General features: G+C 33.6%; 1 protein-coding gene across 1 annotated transcript; it reads left to right on the top strand.

The window, feature by feature from the left end:
- The first annotated feature begins 7433 nt into the window (after positions 1-7433).
- Positions 7434-18591, top strand: LOC107927104 (ABC transporter B family member 25, mitochondrial). The gene is made up of 19 exons (XM_016858081.2): positions 7434-8088; positions 8186-8564; positions 9731-9792; positions 9897-9940; positions 10131-10233; positions 10456-10563; positions 10659-10742; positions 10894-10954; positions 11296-11441; positions 11574-11690; positions 12470-12555; positions 14289-14377; positions 15053-15108; positions 15388-15468; positions 15558-15623; positions 15691-15783; positions 16813-16877; positions 17325-17460; positions 18112-18591. The coding sequence occupies exons 1-19, from the start codon at positions 7789-7791 to the stop codon at positions 18253-18255; spliced, it is 2220 nt and encodes a 739-aa protein (XP_016713570.2). The 5' UTR covers positions 7434-7788; the 3' UTR covers positions 18256-18591.
- Positions 18592-22253: the final 3662 nt, after the last annotated feature.

Here is a 22253-nt window from a genome sequence, read left to right as displayed (position 1 = left end):
ATTAAATATTATTTCTTCTAAAAACATTATCTAATCAAATTTGCATCATGAGTAAGCTTACAAAAGCTCTCATACTAATCCAATGGTGAATGAGAGATTAAAATGTAAAAATTATAAAATTAATGAGAAATGTCGTGACATTGAAGGACTTATATCGCGACACTAAGGGTAGAAGTATGATGTTGAGACTTCAACCGAGGTGAGTTGTGACCTTGAAGACAAGAAATTGATGTTGTGACTTCAGTAACGGAATGCCGCGACCTTGAGGGTAGGGTGATTCAATTTCGCGACCTCAGTAGGGGAGAACCACAACTATGGAAACAGAAGCTCGATGTCACGACACCAATAAAGGAGTGTTGTGACCTTGAAGGCAGTTTTTCCCAAATTTTACTTCATTCATCTTAAATCTATTAAATACAAATACCAAATGGTCAAAATGACCCCAAAATGCAACACAATACAATTTAGGCATTAATTCAAAAGCTAAACTACCTCACTTGACCCAACAAGTACCTTTCAATATGTGATCATAAGTATATAATACATTCATTTACCTGGCAAGCATGAAACAACTCCATCACAAGTATAACAAGGTCAAATTGGTAAGTAAGCATTAACTCACTAGAGATATACATATGCTTAACATGAACCACATGTGGACATGCTCAGAATATAAACATTTCCATCATATATACCAATATGAAAACTTGAACCTAAGGACCAACTCAAAGGTTAAGTACATACCACTTGCAATTAACATAACATAATGTCCGGATCTACTGGTCATTTTGTGACTTCGAGATTTACGAAACTTAGCACAAAAATATGCAAATTGTACGCTAAACAATAGGGGCCAATAGTACATTCATGATTTAAATCAATAATCAATAAAAACAAGATATCAATACAATAAATATATTATTCATCTATCGGCTAAATCAATGTCCATTTTCATGTCTCAAGTGCATAGTCTAATACCAAATTTCATTTGACGTTTCATTCATGAACACATAATTTCTTTTATCATCATATCTCAATTTCATATATGACATAACATACTAAAAATCCATTCATTTCACATTTCTATATCAAATCAATAGATTCGTTTTATATCCTTGCTGGCCTTCAAAGCTCGTTTTATCCGGTTCACATGATCTTTCACATGTCATCTTTTGTTACTTTAATATTAACATACAAGGTAAACCATTCAATATTGGTATTTCATATCAAATATCATATAACACGATATATGTTTTATAATCCCTATTAATCAGAAATGAACTCAAGATGGATACACGGATCACCCAACCATCACACCAATATACCTTACACCTAGTGCCTTATCGGTACGCTTGAAGTATAATTTGCGCTTCACATCTCATCGGTATAAATCGAAGTAAAGTGTGCTCTGCACCTCATGGGGACGTCTGAAATATAGTATGCACTCCGTGCCTCATCGGTATAAACCAAAGTATAATCCCGTATACTAATCCTATGGCATGCAACTATACTCGACTCTACCCAAGACAGTTAATAGGGTAATCAATGTTCCAAACACATATCATAGTTTCATATAATACTCATTTATACCATAATCATATCAATTTAATTCACAACATTCCATATCATCATATACAAAAATGAATAATGAGACAAGTAGGATTCATACATCAAGTAAGCTAGTTTGTACCAAAACACACACACACACACATTGAATTCAAATAATGAAAGTACAAACCATATTAGCTACTCATCTACAACTCTTGTTTTTCCTTTCTCTCGGGATGGTCCAATGTCGTCTTTAGCTACGTACGATAATTCACATATAGAAACGATATTAGTTTTCACCTATTCACACGAAAATCACATAATCAAACATAGTTTGCATTTTATTAATTTTAGCCCGTATATCTAAAATACTCATATTTTCCGATATCTAACATCGGATCAAAATTTAATTTCTTATCTTTCATTAAGTACCTTGTACTTTTAATCTTAATCCCATAATAATTTTTTTATTCAATTTGGTCCCTAATGTCATAAAATTATCTAGAAAGCTTAACTTAACTTTTAACTTAATCATTAACATAATCCAAGCTTACTAACTAGCAATATCTTCAATTTCAAGATTAAATTCATCAATTATAATTTAATGATAACTTTCTAAACATTTAACAATTGAAGAATTTAATACATGTGTTAGCTACATCAAGCTCCCATGATTCAAATTCATAAAAATCTTAAGGAAAGAACTTAATTACTTGATTGATTTTGGATCAAAATGGAAAAGCAAACAAAAAAGTTTTTCCTTCTTCTTAGCTTTGGACAACCAAACACAATGAGAAAGGTGAAGATCTTTCTCTTCACTCACTCAATATATATACTATGATTAAGGCCTTAATTAGCTTAATTAATCTAAATTTTAACCTTTAATTATTCTCACTTAACTAATTAACTTAATTAATTAAAATCAAGTGGATGTCATCAAAATCCACTAAATCATTTCACAATAATGGTTGAATAGCCATTTGGTCCTTTGGTTAATTATTGATTGGACCCTCAAGCTTTTTTCAATTTAAAATTTAATAGCGATTGAACTTTTACAATTTAGTCCATGAACTTTAAGTAATGATTTTCTGGATTTAGTTACTTAATCGTTCTTTAATATATTTTCATACTAACTTTGAAAATCCTCCTATTATAATCCCACAGACTCGATTCATTGAATTGGGTTCCAAAACCGCATTTTTTGACACTAGCTAAAGTTGGGTCATTACAATTTTCCCCTCATTTAAGAAATTTCATCCCTGAAAAGAGGTCGAGATATTGCAATCTCATCATCTCTTCTGGCTCTTAAGTAGCCTCTTTAATGCTATGACTTCACCGTAAGACTTTATGTTAAACTAAGTTTATTTGATAAAATGTTTTGATATAACAAAGATAAAATCTTTTGAATAAAAATTGTTTTTGAACAAAAACTGAATGCAGTTCAAAGTAAAAATTTATTTCAAATCTTTTTAAACTCTAATCCATCTTCAAACACTTTGAAAAATTACTTTGAACGCTTAGAAAATATTTTGGATAAGTTCAAAAACCTTTCAAACCACTTAAAACAAGTGAAGAACTGTTTAAAATAAAAAGTATCGATATTTTTCATTAAATATCGATACCTAGACATTTTTATCGATACCCATGCATGGTATCGATACAAAATTAGCATTCTAGAATTTTGAGCAAAAGTAAAAAGTATTGATACTTATACCGTCATATTTTTATTAATACATTTTCTTGGTATCGATACGAAATTAGCATTCTAACTTTGAGGGAAATTTGAGCAAAAGCGTTAAGTATTGATACTTGCAATTAAGTATCAATACCTATGAACAATTTATCGATACCCTCCCCTGGTATCAATATCATTTTAAGGTTCAATGTTTTAAAAATTAAATAAAAAATTGTTCGAATATCGATACCTATAAAAAAGTATCGATACCTTTAATCAAGTATCGGTAAAATTCTTCAAGTATTAAAATGAAAAAGGGCCAACGATCATTAAATTGAATATTAAATGCTTTAAGTATCGATACCCATCAAAAGGTATTGATACCTGTTGTTACATGTGACATCAATGCACTGATTTTTACACCCCAATGACTCTATTCAATTCTGCAACAACCACAACGGTTGGAAATCAATTTGGGAGTGTAAATACCAACTTTCAAAAGTTCAAAAACAACAAGAGAGTGCTAAAAGATTAAAAAGCTATCCTATCAACCTTTGTATTCCAAATCTTTATATTTTACTTGTATACATTGGTGAGCATTTATTTTTTTCTATTAGCTCAAGTATTTTATTTGTATTAGTGTTTAATTGACAAGCATTTTAATCTTGTAAGGATTGTTTTTTTGTTTGCTTATGTAACAACCCGTTTTTCAGTGGTGTTAGAAACGATAGTTTCAAGACCACAATTTCGACTAGTGGGTCAGTAAATATTATTTATTTAATATTTACAAGTCTACTGTAGTGTCATATTAAATTTGGTTCAGTAATTTTGATGTTTGGTTGGTTAATTAGGTAAAAAAAAGGTCTAAATCATAAAGGCTGAAAAAGTTGATTGCTGTTAGTTTAAATGTGTTGAATGGATAAAGAAACATGATTGAATGGCCTTATTAGTTAATTATACCACTAGTCATTATAATGGACGGTTAAAGTTATGATTTGGTTTAAATTTAAGGTTAATTTTAAGGGTAAATTAGTAAATTAGTAAATAGGTAAATATGTTAACATAAACAAAAGAAAAAGATTGTCATCTTCTTCTTCATTCTTTTCCACCACGGTTTACACAATTTTTAAGCATGTTTAAGGTTTGGCCAAGCTTCTAGGTGTGCATATCAAGAAACGGATCAATTGATAGACTAACGCGAAAAAGGAAAAATTGCTGAGTAGTCTTCGGTATTGTGTTTGTTGCAGATTCATTTTAGGTAAGTTCGTATAGTGAATAAAATTGATTTAGTTTCTATTTTTGTGAATTAATAAATATTTATGTATGTCTGTGATTGGATTTATTTGCATAGTAAATATTAAGTTGTGGAACGGATCAATTTGTAATGATATTATAATTGAGGGTTATGATTGAAAATGAAAAATTATATAATTGAATTCATGTGATAAAGTAATGCATAAGTAGTTAAATGTTATGGAAATGAATCAAGGCCCATATGAACCTTGTGAATACCTAAGATACAAATGACATGTCATTAGGGTTTTTACTGTTTTGGGTGTTGGTCTTGGATGTCCTACCGATGGCTAAGATTCTACATTCATTGCAGATTCTTCACAACTCGTGTGAGTAGGCACATTTCACAGCTCGTGTGAGCATTTACCGTTACAGCCCGTGTGAGCATTGTTCCCGCGTATCCAATGTTATTTCACCATGGTTCATATGGTGAGAAAGGATATGTGAAATGGATATACAAAATGAGTATATGAATTGATCACATGAAATATAAACATGAAATGCTAATGGACATGTGAAGGTTGAAGTATATTATCAAGTGTGATTATTTGTATATGTTTTATGAGAATGATTAAGTGATATGTTTCATATGTTAATTCACTAACTTTATGATATTTGTGATGTGTATAGGCAATTAATGAAATTGTGTTTTTGATTGTTTAATTAATTGTACCATGTTTAAGTTACATTATATTCAATAATTTGAGCTATTTTTCATATGAACTTACTAAACAACGATTTTCTTACATCCGTTGAGTTTGTTTCTTGTAGATTATTGGAAGTTTTGGTCGGTTGGAAGTTAAAGTTGGAGCTCATACTATTCGTTCAATGACTTGGTAGAATTTTGGTCATTTTGGTATAGGTTATAAGTGACATGTAGTAGGTATTTTAATTTCATATGTATATATTCAAGTTGTGATGTGTTTTGGCTATGTAGGTATTGTCGTGTATTTTGCTTAGTTGGTACTTTTGGTAAACAAGTATGTACATATATATATGAATGGTTTTGATCATGTTTTGTAAGCTTAGTTTTGGGACGTGATAAGATGCAAGGGTTAAAATAATAGGCATATGCTTTATGGATTGGTGTTTGATGAATGTGAAATTGTTTATGCTTGATTTGCGGTGTCAATTGTGGCATACTGGTTAGGCACTTAGGATGTATGAATATGTGTTGGTTTTGGTATGTTTGAATGAGTTTTGAACTGGTTTGAATGAGTTTTGAACTGGTTTGAATGTTGGTATAATGTTGCTTGTGGCCTAAGTGAAATTGGTTTAGGTGACTTGTTGGAAAAAGGGACAATTAGGTACACACGGGCTGATACATGGCCTGACACACGGCCATGTGCCATACATAGGTTTATGGCACGACCGTGTGGTCTGTGTGATATAAGTTTTAGTTGGCACACACAACATCAGTTAGTTACACAATCTAGAGAGACAACCGTGTACCTCCTCTCACACGGCTTTAATCCCTACACACGGTTAGTCAACACGGCCATGTCTAATGGCTTCACATGACATCAGGCTGTCACACGGTCATGTGACCCCTATTTAATATTTTTATTTCACTTTTCTCAAATGTTTCAAATAAGTCCCTAAATTATTTTTAAATTGTTTTGCTTTAGTATGCTCGATTTAACACTATAAGGATATGATTAACAAGATTTTGATTTTGTGTTTAATAATTTAACCAATGTATGGAAATGTTTTAATATGATATAGCATGATTCTGTTATGTATTGTATAGTAGCATCTCGTAACCCTAATTCGGTGACAGGGATAGGTGAGGGGTGTTACAACTTATTTTTTTGCTTTTTTGAGAGGGTTTGTATTTAAGATTTGGGTAGAAATTTCAATGGAGTTGTAAGGTTTATCAAATTAGTGAATTTGAAAAAATCCCTAATTGTGGAAAGCTATGGTAATGGATTAGGCAATTGGAGTTGAACCACTCTAAATTATTGTATTCATGTTCTATACCTTTTCTTTTGCTTCCACAAAATTTTTAAAAGGCCAATTCAGCCCTATTTTGACTATTTCGGTTGATTGATCGAGCTAACAATTAATATCAGAGCTAATTTCTAAAGATGGTCTAACAATCAAGAGAAGATCTATGAAGAAGCTTAAACATTCTCCACAATAATGACGTCCACTTTCGGGTCAATTTTCTTTGGAGAATCTCACTCTATCTCCAAGCTTCCATACTTCAATAGAGCCAACTACTCATATTGGAAGACTAGGATGATGCTATTCATTCAAGCAAACGACCTTGCGGCTTGAGATATTATTATGGATGGTTTCTCCATCCCTCTAAAGCCAGAATGAGAGCTCTTGGTGCCTAAAAGCAATGTTGGCAAGCAATGTTGGAGGATTCTCTCCAATAAGGACTCTCCCCCTAATCATATTCTCAAAGCAAGATACTTTGTGTAGATGAGTTGTTATATGTCGAGGAGGCTACTAATCTCTCATTTGTATGGCATAGCATTTGTGTGGCCAAGGATTTGTTGGTGCGATGTATTCATTGGAGGTTTGGGATGGTCGCCCTATTGGTGTCTACATGGATCCATTGCTTGACGATGACTCTACTTTTTTCATTGAGTCCACTCCTCTACCAAACATAGAGTTTCTATGCGCTTGTGGAATACTTTATACAAATGGTACGACTTCGGACAAGGATTTCATCAAGGGTTTGCTTGTTCCAATAGATGCTACGTGTATTTTACACTTGTTGGTTAACCCATTTCCAGATAAGTTACTTTGGCACTTTGAGAAATCGGGGCTATACATTGTTAAATTTGCTTCTCGGGTTGCTTTTAGTTTGCTACAATTTTCAAGTTAGTTTAGTCTTGTAGGATAATGGCTGTTAATTTGGACTGCTTCCCTATCGCCTAAAGTTAAGGATTTTTTTGTTTTGACTCGCTGTAGTTTAGTCGAGAAAGGATGCTATGTGACCTTGTTGCTATTCCCTCTAGTTTATGCATGCTATTATTCCCTCTAATTTTTGTAACCTTTTTACGGTTGACGCTCATAATGTAACCATTGTGGAAGGGCTTTAAGACTCGGGTGTATGTGGCTTAAAGTGTTGGCTAAGGGTTAGTTTAGCCTACATCCACTTTGCTTCAAATTCAGAATAGGAACAAATTTTATAGTAGGTTTAGATAGATTTTAGATTCCAAGGCGCAGAAGCTCAACTTTCACCACCAATATCCAATAGTGGTGGTGAGATATTGAATATCGCACATTTGAGTAGTATCGATTGATCGAGTAGTTGAATGATGAGGAGCTGGAAAGTGTTGAGTGCATCGAGGTGCTTGAGAGCACGAGGGCAACTAACGTTGCGGCAAGATGCACTTGACCATAATCCCCTCTTTTTTTCCGGCGCTTTGCATTTTAACCGTGTTCCAACCCCAACAGGCGGCGGTAGCAGCTCTTTTTTTGGGAAAAGTCCCACTCTCATCACCTGCAACCCTAGAAATGCATGCTCATGGAATCTCGTCAAGAGATATACTAATGTTAACGCCTGCGTTAACAATTCTTCCTTCTTCCCCCTGTCCACGCCCTACCAGCAGCCGGTTTGTCAATTTTGAGCCCGATCTAAGCTTCTTTTTCCCCTTAATTTTTTTAAAAAAATTTTAGTAACACTTTTGGTCTTCAAATTTCGGGTGACAGGATTCGATACTAAACGGGCGCTTATCATTCTCATCTTCAGCCTCAAGTAACGATGACGACAAATTCCAAAATAAAGCATCATCTGGTACCGAGAAAAGACAAGCTGCAGACGTGCAAATTCTGCGCACTCTAGCGGGCTATTTGTGGATGAAGGGTAATTTGGAGTTCCGTTTAAGGGTGATGACTGCCCTGGGATTCCTTGTTGGGGCTAAGCTTTTGAATGTTCAGGTTCCCTTCCTCTTCAAGCTTGCTGTTGACTGGTTGACCGCCCCCAATGCCACTGCTCTTGCCGACTCTACTCTTGCGGCTATTTTTGTTACCCCTATTGCAGTATTAATTGGTTATGGCATTGCCCGTACCGGAGCTTCTGCTTTCAACGGTATCTGCTTTTCTCTTCTTATATAATTTATTAATATTTAACTTGTAGAGTAGTTTAATGTTGGTGGTTAACTAAATCCTACTTTGTCTAGGAAAGTTAAAGGGTAAAGATACAATTTTGTATTTTAAAACTTCGTCTGTAAAGAGACAATTATACATAATAAAAGTTTTCTATAAATTTGGAGGATTGTACTCTACATAATCATATCATAATATATGTTAGAGACGGGTAGAATGATTTAGCAACCGCTAACTTTGAAAGTTCAATGAATAAAAATAAGTTAATATTATGTGTTTACATTGTTCTGGTAAAACTCTTTCCAAAGGAAATTGTTTGCAGACTAGTGTGGTCTATTGCATACTGAGGATGGGTTTATACTATTAATGGTGTTTATTGTTGTTAAATGTCAAAAAGTACTGTGGACATTATAGAAACTCTACCATGTAAATATAAGAAATGGTGTCATTTCAACAAGAAAATTTTGGGGGTCATCTTGCAAATGTTTATAATGAACAAGATAAGTAATACTAACCATGAGGTGTGGTGTGGTGGTTGCTCACCTCATCCCTTAACTATGGGGTTGGGGGTTCGATCCCTGTCCAGGGGAATGGAGCACATTTCATGGCTAGCCCGTTTACCTCTTTGGAGAGCACTCTCGGCGAGGGGATTAGTCACTGCTACAGGCGGTGGACACCCTGGTTTCGATAAAAAAAATATAAGATACTCATAATAGTGCTAAAAGTGAACATCAAACAGTAGTATATTCAATACTAATGCTAGGAGTTGGTGTTCAAATTGATGGTTCAAATCAAGAGAATACCTTATTGTAATAATTTTAGTTGCTTAGATGAAAGGCTACTTAATAAATTATTAACGTATAGTACAAACTACTAGAGGATTATTAGTTCATAATAATGGTGGCCAACTAAATCTCACACTGTCTAGAAAATTCAAAGGTTGAAGACACAACTCTTGCATTGTAAAAGCTGTCCTTTGAAGACACAATTCTTTCATTGTAAAAGCAACTCTTAAGAAAAGGTATCTTGTTCAGTGATACATTTGTTCATTATTTATGTAAAGGATTTTCCTATTAAGTCATTTTCATTGTTTTTTCTTGTAGTGTTGAGGGTTCTATTTCATTGTTTTCTTTTTATACATTTGGGCAGAACTGCGTACTGCTGTATTTTCAAAAGTAGCATTACGAACAATCCGCTCTGTTTCCAGGAAGGTATGTGGAATTTCTAGTAATTACACTGCTCATCTTATAAAAGATTGCATCTTTTGCATGTTTCAGTCAATTACAGTTTGCGAATGTTCTTTTTCTTTTTGCAGGTCTTTTCACATTTGCATGATCTTGATCTTCAGTACCATCTTAGGTATTGCCTTCAATCTCAGATGCACTACAATGACTTTTAACCTTTACTTCATTGTTTCCTTTCGCCCTTCTAAATAGCTTGTTTATCTATGCTCACTTCCATTATAGCAGGCTCTCCTACAATGTAGTTTACCTTATGTGATTAATTTTGTGCTCCTGCTTCTGATTCTTTTTGTTCACCTTATTTGCAGTCGAGAAACCGGTGCTCTAAATAGAATAATTGATCGTGGTAGCCGCGCAATCAATTTTATTCTTTCATCTATGGTGTTCAATGTTGTTCCCACCATTTTAGAGGTTTGATTTTGGTTCAACTTCTGATAAGCTATCTACTATTTAAAGATGTTAATTTCTGCTTTCACATGCTCCTACCCACCATGATTACCTGAACTTTTGCTGCCATTCGCAATATTAAACATTTTGCAATATCTTTGTCAGAGTGTTAGGATTAAACGTTAGTACATTAGATCTTATGCAGTTTCTTAACAAATACAACTGGGTTAACATATATCCTTCCAGATATCTATGGTATCAGGTATACTGGCATACAAATTTGGAGCACCTTTTGCATGGATAACTTCTCTCTCTGTTGCTGCATATATTGCATTTACTTTGAGTGTGACTCAGGTACTGTGATTCTTACCAATACCTTTTTCGGGATCCTTAATGTAGTTTGAGGACTGAAACTTTTTACTTGCATAAGCTTCTCTTGCAATTTTCAGTGGAGAACCAAATTTAGGAAAGCTATGAATAAAGCTGATAATGATGCAAGTACAAGGGCCATTGATTCACTTATCAATTATGAGGTGAGGCTTTATTCTCGCCTATGAAGATTTTAATTTTATTGTTAATTTATAGTGGTCATTTTATTTTTCCGTATTTGATAATGATTTTTTACCTTTATATGGCCCCGCCTTAATACCTGTTTTCTTGTTTGTCTTTGGCCCTATCTTTCAGACAGTTAAATATTTCAACAATGAAGCTTTTGAAGCTGAAAAGTATGATGAGTTCTTAAAGAGTAAGTATTTTAGGCTGACTGTAATACTTTTAAGTGCAAGTTCCTCTCAAACTGGAAATAGTAGAACCATTAACCTGTAAAACCTGATATTAAGAATGGAAAATCTGGCTGAGAGGATGGCTGCTTTTGGCATTATCTAAACTATTATGTGAAATAAATTTTTGTAGTGTGGTTCTTCAAGCTCTGCAGGACTCTTTTATTCATTTACTAGAGAACCTTTAAGTGACTTTACAAATAGGGTTTGACAAAATGGAAGTGAAGTTGGTCTATTTATGTTTTCATTCTTCACACTGTCTGATATTGCTTCTATTACTCTTGTTTCTTTTTTACTCTTTTTCTAGGGTATGAAGATGCTGCCTTGAAAACACAACGGAGTCTTGCTTTTCTGAATTTTGGCCAAAATGTGATATTTAGCTCAGCTTTATCTACCGCTATGGTGTTGTGCTCACATGGAATTATGAATGGCCAAATGACAGTTGGTGATTTGGTAAAACCTTTTATTGTCTTGTTGGCCCGTGCTTGTCCCATAAGTTTCTTTTCTGAAATTTTCAAAAGAAATTGAATTTAGTCAAGTTGTCGAATAATGTGATGTGTGCTTTTTTTAAATATGAATATACAGGTTATGGTGAATGGGCTACTTTTCCAGCTCTCTCTCCCACTCAATTTCCTTGGTAGTGTTTATCGTGAGACCATACAGAGTCTTGTTGACATGAAATCCATGTTTCAATTACTTGAGGTATTTCTTGAGGATGTTCCTACAGATTAAGAGTACCTTGATATATTGCCTTTGATGCTTGTCACTTCATTTGGTTTTCGAGTGCTATTCCTGAGTTGAGCAACATCACAAATCTTAGTTTATGAAACCATTTTAAAAAAATAATTAAAAATCAGACAATCTGGAAAAAAAATTGTTTGCTTTGTTTTCTGTTTTAGATATCTTGCCTAGAGATGGCAACAAGGCGGGCCGAAGCAACCTGACCCTATTTTTACGTATAAATTTGAACCTGCTCTGAACCTAGTTTTATTTAATATTTTAACCCCACCTTAACCCTGAGGAGGAAAGTTTCCTCCCACTCTGATTGCCCCGCTTCAAAATTTTACTAGTGCTTTATATTATATTAATTTTTACAAAACTAAGCCAAATACATGTTATAAAATCTTATACTTAAGAAATTCTAATTAGTATATAGAAAATTTAAAAGAGGCATTTTAGCAACTATCTTGGGGTGGGGGGGATTTTTATCTAAAATGTCTCAACCTGACCCCAAAAGTTTTTATAAAATAACAGCCTTGCCCTTCAACCCAATTTTCAAAATAAGGACCCCTATAGGATTGGGTAAGATCAGAATCCGAGGGTTTGGGTTATTTATAAACCATAATCATGCCTATGATCATGATCCATATCAAGAGCACATATTATTTCAATTTAGTAATTCAGAATTTATTCAACATGATATAGGGCTCATATCATGTTGCTCTCCTAACCTAAATTATTCAACTTAATAACTTTTGCAGGAGAAGGCTGAGATTAGTGACAAGCAAGATACAAAACCTCTGAAGCTGAATGGGGGAAGCATTCTGTTTGACAATGTGCATTTCAGGTGATTAACAGTTATCTTTACAGTTAGTCATGTTCTAAAGGTAACCATTTGCGTTTAGTCGATAGGCATTATGTTGGGCAAGCTGCCTGTAGTTGTACTTGTACTAGAGCTAGGATCTAGTGGTTTAGATGTTACCCTATGTATGGCTGAGAGAGGGGCTAGGAAAGGAAAATAAGGGGAATGGAGAGATGTTAGCTTTCCTCTGTCTATATATTTCTAACATAAAAGGAGAAAAGGAAAAGATTAGTCATTATGTTGTTTTACTATTTTGCCTATATTGATAAAATTATTATTAACATTTTGTGGGCTAGAACTGAAAAATGAACTCAGTACTGTATCGGGAATTGTTCATAAATATAATCAGAGATAAAAGGTCACATTGATAAGGTATACAATTATACGAGGCTAATTGCATATATGAAAGAATGCAACAGGTTGCTTTGTTCGTGAAACACCAAGTTAGGTTGTAGTGAACGATCAGCTGTTGAAGTATCCAGCTTCTAGTGATCATGTCCGTACCAACAAAAAAGAACCTTCAATGATGATGAGAGGAAGCTTGTCAAAACACTATGCTAGTAGTGTTATGCAAATTGCTCTTTAGAGAATTCTCAAACATTAAAGCTTTGTTTGGTATGAAGGATGGAAAGGAGTAAGAATGGAAAATTTGTTAATCAAATGGTTAAGATTCATAATTACTTTCTTACTTTATAGTTTAACCATTAGATTAACAAATTTTCCATCTCACTCCTTTCCATCCTTCATACCAAGTAGAGCTCAAATAAAAAGATGAGTCAATTTATTAAAGAGAGGTGCCAGAGCCTTCCTTTTATTGGATATGACCTAGCCTTATTCTTAATATGACTCGTGCTTTTGACTATTTGTCTTAAACTTTTTAAATAAGATACTGTTTGATAAACTAAATTCTTAATATGGCTCGTGCTTTTGACTATTTGTCTTAAAAAGTAAGTATTGAGCTTTTAATACTGGAATTGATAAGTACTGAATATAAATTATAAAAACTGTTTGATATTTTTACTGAAAATTAAGTGTTGAATTTAAAAATATTGTTTGATAATAATAAATGTTGGATATCAAAAACTTCATATTTTTACCTTTATAACATTTTTTGAGCCCGTCATCTTCAACATTGAAAAATAACTTTTTTAGGAAAATGTAGTTCAAAAAATAAAATAAGAATTTATTCATTTTTTCTGCATTAAGTGATAAGCAAGTCATTATCTATTCAACTTTTTCAGCTGTTTTTTGTTGAAAAAATTCAAATAAGTCGTTTTTAAAATCCATTATCAAACAAATTGGAAATATAAGTTCATTTTAAATGCACTGAAATTTTTCAATGCCTTATCAAACAAGGCCTAAGTCAAATTTAATTATGCTAAGTTTAATCTTGCACAAGTTATGTTCTATTATGTGTGACCCTATTAGATTTCTTAACATGTTGGCAAGTAATATATTATCATAATTAGGATTGAGTTCATCATTACTTGTTAAATTAATCAATTTCATATTTATACATTATGGTAATCTAAACAAAAATCATGAACTTCAACTGTTAAGAAAGGTCATTGAAGTTTGACTAACCTATACGCACTTGGTTTCTCTGCATAATTTTTAGTCTTTTCCATCATTTAGTAGTTCAGTTTAACATTCAGCATGAGTTGGTTTTTACTAGATGTGTTTAATTGCCCTCCCCCCTTTTTTTCTAATTGTAACAGTTACCTGGCAGAAAGAAAGATTCTGGATGGGATATCTTTTATTGTACCAGCTGGGAAAAGTGTGGCTATTGTTGGAACTAGTGGAAGTGGTAAGGCTTCAAATGGAAACACACACTTGGTATTTGCTTTGGTGTGTCAAGTATTTGGGTTAAGGGTATATTAAGTCCTTTGTACTTGATGTTTCAGTATACACACAAACACATATATACATTTTGTGCAAGACACTTCGATTCTATATAAATACCTAGGAGACTACCATATTGCCAGACTTAACTTTTTCTTCAATTCTCTACCTTTAGCATGGTATTAGGTCAGGTGTTACCCTTTTCCTTTAACTCATGCCAATCTGAGTGGAGATAAAAGAAATCTTTCCTATATTAGATTGGCTAACCTGGGCACATAACCTATTGTTGATTGATTCTAAGTTGGATACCCATCTAAAATTAACAATATGGAACATAACAATCATCTGTTCAATGCTCAAACTCCCAAGACTCAATACATGCATAACTTGAGGAAACTATTTCTACTTTGGGTGTATGAAAAGTGTACGGAGCTTCAATTATTTGGTCGATTATGTGGTTCATGAAATTTCAATATAAAGCATTTGTCTTTTTCCTACTTGCCTTTAATTTTGATTATCAGTCGCTAATTACAGCAACCATATCTAAGGGACTTCTAGCTAATTATGCTTTTGATATTGAAGCTCTTGTATTATATTATAGTTTAACCATTGATTTAATCAATTTTAAATTTACTTTCAGGCAAGTCAACCATTCTGCGATTGCTCTTCAGGTTCTTTGATGCTCATTCAGGAAGTGTAATAACAAGTACTTTTTTTGAGTTGTATTATAAGTTACTAATGCGTCTTTCCGATTTTGGGAATTATTAGTTAATGACCTTAACAGTCTTCACAATGAGTATACAAATTTGAATCATATATAAACTCCAAATTGTTACTCATTGGGAAAGCTTTTCTTTTTGCATGCTGGTGACAGCTTGCATGCCATTTCATTTAAGACCTGAAATTATTTATTTGGTCTAAGATATTTAGCATTTTCCTTTTCCAGTTTGACTCACTGGTTAGTTCTCTGTACAGATCAGGATTGATGGTCAAGACATTCGAGATGTAACACTAGATAGTCTTCGACAGTCTATTGGTGTTGTGCCACAAGATACTGTTAGTTCAGCTGGCAATTTTTGTGTTTTTTTTTTCTTTGATAATTTATGCACAAACCAATGTGGAACACCATTGTGCTCTATGGGCAGGTACTCTTCAATGATACAATATTTCACAATATACATTATGGTCGTCTTTCAGCGAAAAAAGAAGAGGTTAATCTCATATTTCACTACATTGTTCTTTTCTTCTGTTTACAGTCTAAAAGTCATTTCTATATAGGTTTACGAGGCTGCTAAACAGGCTGCAATTCATGAGACTATCATGAACTTCCCTGAAAAATATTCAACTGTTGTTGGGGAACGAGGGCTTAAGGTAAGAGGCTCTCTTAATGATTGTTTTGACACATAATAGTGGTATTATGCCTAATTAGGGCTTCTTGGGTGTAATGCTTGGAATTTTACTTGACTAGAGATGGCAATGGGGTGGGGAAGTTTTTTGCCTGCCTCTGCCCCGACCTGATGTAGTCCTCACATGCCTTGAACCTGACCCGACCCTAACATAAAAAATAAAATTAACCATCTATACCCAATCCAAAAAATTAAGTGCTTCCGACCCGACATACACAATTTTTAATTTTTTTATACAATTAATTGACAAATTTCAAAATTTTTATACAATTTTGGTGCTGTATGCTATTGTAAATACAAGTTTATATCAAATATATTAAAATTTATAACAATAACCAAACTAATATGAAAGTTGTAAACTGAAAGCAAATTTTGGAATTGTTCTCATTTGAGGAATTCACAAGATCAATCTGCAATATTAGGGAAAATATGAAAGTCTGAAATAAAAACTAAACTTCTGTTGGGGGAGACTGGGAAATCAAATAAAACACTTTTGAAAGAATTCTTAGCTTCAAAATCCTCAAGCACCACATGCACATAATCTCTGGGTTAATTAAGAAAGGAAAATAAATTAAAAAGGAATAAGTAAAGAAACTTATGGTTGGGGAGAGAAGGAGACAGAGGCTGCATAAGAAAGGAAAAGAGGAAGACTTACGTTAAAACCTTATTGAATATTTGTATATTATATGTAACGGTAATTTTGTAATTATCCTGGGGCAGGACGAGTTTTCCCTAAATCTGCTCCAGACCATTACTAAAAATTTGCCTGTTCCAACCCAAAGCCGATTTCAAAAAAGAAACCTGAATATTGGATTGAGTCGGAACTTGTTGGGTACAGGTTTTTTGCCATCTTTATATCAAATGCACTATTCAATAAATCAATATTGACGATAAATTCCTCTCCAAAGAACTCTAATGGGAGAGAGTCATTTCCATATATTGCCTTTTGGTACTCTCTAGAAATTCTATCTAATTAGTTGATTTTCGTTTCCAGTTAAGTGGTGGTGAGAAACAACGTGTGGCTCTTGCTCGTGCATTCCTGAAAGCTCCAGCCATTTTGTAAGCATTCCTCCTTGATATAACATATTATGCACGCATATCTTGACTACTTTACTTCTGTAAATAATAATATATATTTAAAATGACAATCAGTAATTAAACAAAAAAACAAAGGTTATATTGGTCAGTTAAAAAGTTCTTTAAAACTCGCGCTTTTATATATATTATAGATAAATAATTGGTTTACAATGTTTGATTCCCATATTTTGAGTTTGTTACATATGCGAATGGATTTGACCCAACAAAGAGAATTAAGGTTGCACTGGATAGAAAGATCATGTCCTGTCATTCTCAGTTAGTTGAAAGATATAATCTTTTTTAATCCTTTCCCCAAGAACCTACTTGCGATGTGGGATATAGGCCAACAAAAAAAGAAAAAATTTGGAAAGCCTATTTCCTTTTTCTGTAATATACAGAACATTATTTTCTGTTCATTTCTTTTCACAGGTTGTGTGATGAAGCTACTAGTGCCCTTGACAGTACAACTGAAGCAGAGATATTGAATGCATTGAAGTCACTAGCAAATAATAGAACTTCAATCTTCATTGCTCACAGGCTTACAACAGCAATGCAGTGCGATGAGGTATGGATGTTTTTATTATTTGCATGAATGATGTGTTTTTACCATTTGCTTACATCCTTTGGGCTAAAACATTTAAAATTTCTCAAACTTTAGCCCGTCAAACCAGTGTTTCTATTGTTTCCTCATGCCTTCTTATCCGTGCCCAATAGACAAAGATTCTGTGGCAACTATGTTGATGAGTAGTTCAGAAACATATATATATTTATATAAAATTATAGGTAAACTGTAGCGAGCCATTGAAATAGTTTCAGCAATTTCCAGGGTAGTTACCAAATTAGTAATTTGGCAGCATCTGTGAAAACTGTCTTTATTTATATTATAATACCTATTGAGCCCTAAATTCATCTAGTTCTTGGTGCTTTGGTATTAACTTATTTCAAAACAATAAAGTTGCTTTCGTCAGCAGAGAAACAAACACAAATTGGTTTTTCACTGAATTATGAAGCTTTGTGTTAATTGGTCACAATCTGTGAGATATTTGGGTTGAACTGAACATTGTAATTACTCAATCTGACTTGGTTCCTCAAATATTATCACTTTCAACCAACCTAATCCTCATTTAAACTAATCCCTGAACTAGGCCAGTTATATATTTTCTAGGTTTATATGGTGCTCAAGTTTTTCTGGGTTTCTATTTTATTTTATTTTCAGATAATAGTTCTGGAGAATGGCAAGGTTGTTGAACAGGGACCACATGACATTCTCTTGGGGAAGGCAGGAAGATATGCACAGCTGTGGTCACAGCAAAATAGTTCCATGGATGCCATAGACACAGCGGTGAAAGTTGAGGCCTGAAATTTAAAATATAGTCCTGTACAAGGAAACCGGATCGTGACAAAGCTTAAATAGCCATACAAAATTTGTAGTTCAAATGTAGCACCATCGCAATTCTTCCGTGCCCTTCTTGGCAAGATGGAGGTGAAGTTATGTATGTTATCTTCTCTTTCAATACTGGGGCAAAGCTGTTGTGTCTGATTTATTGTACAGTTATGATGCGTCAAACTGAAGCATCTGAACTAGATACCAATAGTTAAATACCATGATATGGTGTTATTGATCGTATTATCAGTGGTACCCATTATTGGGCAAAATAAAATCAATGCAGTGTGTGACTGCGTTATTCCTTTAGCATACTTTGATGGCCTTGGTGTGCTTTTGTAGTTAGTTTTAGTTCCAGATCAGATCCATTTTTATTTGCGTGGTGTGCTGAAATTGCCGTTACCATTTGGAACTGGCAAGTAAGCTGCCACCACCCTAAAGCCTGTGGTCAGTAACCAGCAGGTAGCTGGCTGAAGAGGTGATGGTGAAGGAGAAAATAGATGAGAGAGAAAGAAGAGGACAAAGAGGGAGAGGGGGGGGGGGAGAGAAGCCCACCTTCGTTGGAGAATATGAGATCTGGCGGTAAAGGTTGGCTGATGACGGCATGGGTAGCCAACTGGGAGGAAGAGAAGAAACTTTGAACCTTGAAGTTTCAGTGTAAGTTTCCATCGGTTGCTTTTTTGAGTTGTTGGCTTATACATTATTGGCTTAATTTAATAATGTTTTATCAATCGTGAAAGTACTTAAATCTTAAGTCAATTATATTTTAAGGTTACGAATTTTTCATTGTTTTGTAATTAAAAATAAAGAAAATTAGTTGATTGAATTTTAGTTCGATTGTTATGGGCGTTGTTGTTAATATAAGTAAGTTTGAGTACACTGAAAGATATTATCTTTTTATTTATAGATTAAAATATATAATAAATAATATCAATGTTTTCATTTTATTTTATTTAATAAAAAGATTTTTTAAATTTAATTTTTATATTTTAATTTAAATAATTATTATGTAAACAAGATAAGAGGTGTTTTTAACGCAAGTCTCGAAATCCCAGGCCCATCTTTGTATATATTCTTGTAATATTAAATTTAAAAATTAGTAATAAAGTGAAGTGAAACCATGTGCAACAATTATAGATGTAACTGACATTTATAGACGTGGATGTTTTTAATATCCATGCAAATGCAGAGAGGAAATGAATAAAGCAATCTACTCATCAAATAATTTTCTTATATATTATAAGAATTTTTAAACATTTAACATCATGTGAGACTCATTGATTAGGTTGCCTTTATATCTTACCATCCATGAGGCAGTTTGCCAACTATCAAAACAAGTAAAAAAGTTCCAACTGGAGTTGACCAAGCGTATGCATTCAACACACTTTCTCTTCTCATTCGGAGATTAACTTAAGCATTAAATCGAGTTCCAAAAGTCAAATTTTCAATAGGTTCTAATATTTCATTTACTTCAACATTAAAACGAGTTCCAAAGGTCAAATTTCAATAGATTCTAATGTTTCATTTACTTAAGCATTAAAGCATTCTGAAGTCAACTTCCAACCATTCCTAATCCTTCTCTTCTAGATATAACCTCGAGCCATTGAAGATCTCTATTTTATTACCTAAAAATATTAATGATCGTAATTCTCTTCAAGACATCTTTAACACGTTTAGGCTCAATTTGAGAGGTATAGCAAGCACATCTTACCATATCTCAATAATTTTGCCTTGGTCATCCTCTAGTTCGAAACCCACCATTAATATCCCTAATGATGTCATCAACTAAATGATTCTTTCAACCCTAGAAGAAGGTTGAGGTAGCTCAACATCTTCATTGCTATCATCTACAAGATTCACAATTTCAACTTTATGTGTTTTAGCGACATACTTATCAAGAACATTCTCAATGCTAGATGCAACGACCACTTCAACGAGCTAGGCAGGTGACAATTCAACAACTTCATCTTTTTTGTCTTCTCCTATTCCATCATCATTCACCACCACATTGAATGATTCCATAACATTTTGAGTACTTTTATTATACGCTCGAAAGGCCCTGCTAATACTTGAATATCCTAGAAAGATTTCTTCATCAATTTTTGAATCAAACTTGCCCTGATATTCTCGATCCTTCAAGATGTAGTAGGTTCTTCCAAGGACATGGAAATACTTAACATTTGGGTTCCACTCCTTCTGCATCTCATAATAAGAACCCTGTTGATCATATAGGTTGCATGTTCACTGTCTTAGCTCAAAACCTTTGAGCAACTTTTTCGTTGTTGAACATCACTTGCGTCATCTCTTGTATGGTGTGATTCTTGTGTTCTACAACTCTAATCTATTGTGGTGTCTTCACAACAAAGAACTCATGTTTGAATCCTTCCTCATCCTAGAAATTGGACAAGCCTTCATTCTTGAACTCGTATCTATGATCACTTTTGGTTCTTCTAATCATCCCAATGATTTGGTGCTTTTCATTTATACATCTCCTACATAGTTTTTTGAATTCTTCAAATGTATCTGACTTTTCTTTGAGAAACCTTACCCATGTGTACGTTGAGAAGTCATCTGCACACACACACACACACACACACACATACACTGAGACATAGCGTTTTCCACCAATGCTCTCAACTTACATAGGTCCAATAAGATCCATATGGAATAGCTCGAGTGGTGCAATGGTTTGGATATTTGACAATTGTTGATGACTCTCATTGTGTTACTTCTCTTTTAAGCATCCACTACAAGCTTTGTAATGAATGTGGCTGAGCTTTTCATGCCACAACTCCTATTCTGACACTTGTTAAAAGTGATAGATTGAACTACTTTATAACAATTATCAACATTTTGAGCCCCTTCCGTGATCTTCTCATTTGATTTTGATGAAACTAAGCACTTTTCTTTGTTAAAATTAACAAACATGTTTGGTCACATAGGTGGCTAATACTTACCAAATTAGCTTTTAGGCCATCAACAAGAAAAAAGCATTTTAGGAACATTAAGAGTTTCTTTTCCAAGAATATGACCCTTCTTCTCATTATTGAAAGTGACTCGGCTAGGATATTATTCTTCAAAATCAAGTATAATTAGTTGTCTATCATGGGGTGAGAGTAGCTACTATCAAAATACCAAACATCATCCATTGTAGATTTAAGGATTGATGTGCTACCAGCAAGAACATTACATCATTCTTTTCCAAATAAACTACGCTTCTTCACATGCAATGTGCTAGGTAAAGTGGTCACTACACTTTTCCATCTTAGATCATGCAACAATCTAAAACATCATGGTCTAATATGACCAAGCACACCACAATAATGGAAAATGAATTTAAGTCTAAATTTTATCATCTTCTAATGTTAGATCAATGTAGATAAAAGCAAAGCAAAGCAATTTGTTCTTGAAGGTCTTTATATTAGATTTGGTGCCCTGAGTGTAGTATATTAGTTAGTAAACTTATAATTTTTTCGAACAAATCAGCTAATAAAACAATTCATGTATTACATTAACATACCTTGTATAATTGTCCTCATGTGGTTTTTGCATGCAAAGTAAAATAGAAGCAAATATTGGCTCACTAGTTGTCTAATATTTAAACTAATACTAAGCAGTATTAAGTGGTGGGATCGTAATACTGAAAGACAACTTATATTGGTAGACGAACCTAAACATGTCCTTGGTCTAATTGGAAATGAGCAAACCGATCGAAAGACTAATATGTCGTCTATCAAGTCCAATTGAGGAGATGTCTTATCTTAAGCACCGAAGCGGATAACTCCCAAAAGAGAGAGACATAGATGTGACTGACTGGACTGACAATATATCGGACTGAACCTAAAAAGAATAGATCCCGAATCCTTTTATGGATTTATTCACTTATGATGTTCATAGTGTGGTATACCTAAATCTTGAGTGGATAACAAACTATGTATGGATGACTCATATACTTTGATGTAAGTAAAAGCCTA

This window comes from Gossypium hirsutum, chromosome D03 (genome assembly GCF_007990345.1).
Source record: "Gossypium hirsutum isolate 1008001.06 chromosome D03, Gossypium_hirsutum_v2.1, whole genome shotgun sequence".
NCBI classification, from domain to species: Eukaryota; Viridiplantae; Streptophyta; class Magnoliopsida; order Malvales; family Malvaceae; genus Gossypium; species Gossypium hirsutum.
The sequence above is the reverse complement of the archived record's forward strand: the minus strand, read 5'-3'. Positions and strand labels throughout refer to the sequence as shown.

Bases quoted from the DNA above. Each gene is read 5' to 3' on its own strand.
- LOC107927104 (XM_016858081.2), top strand. From the start codon at position 7,789: ATGATGAGGAGCTGGAAAGTGTTGAGTGCATCGAGGTGCTTGAGAGCA. The intron at 14,378-15,052 runs GTAAGGCTTCAA...ATTTACTTTCAG, and splicing joins TGTTGGAACTAGTGGAAGTG to GCAAGTCAACCATTCTGCGA. The intron at 15,109-15,387 runs GTAATAACAAGT...TTCTCTGTACAG, and splicing joins TTGATGCTCATTCAGGAAGT to ATCAGGATTGATGGTCAAGA.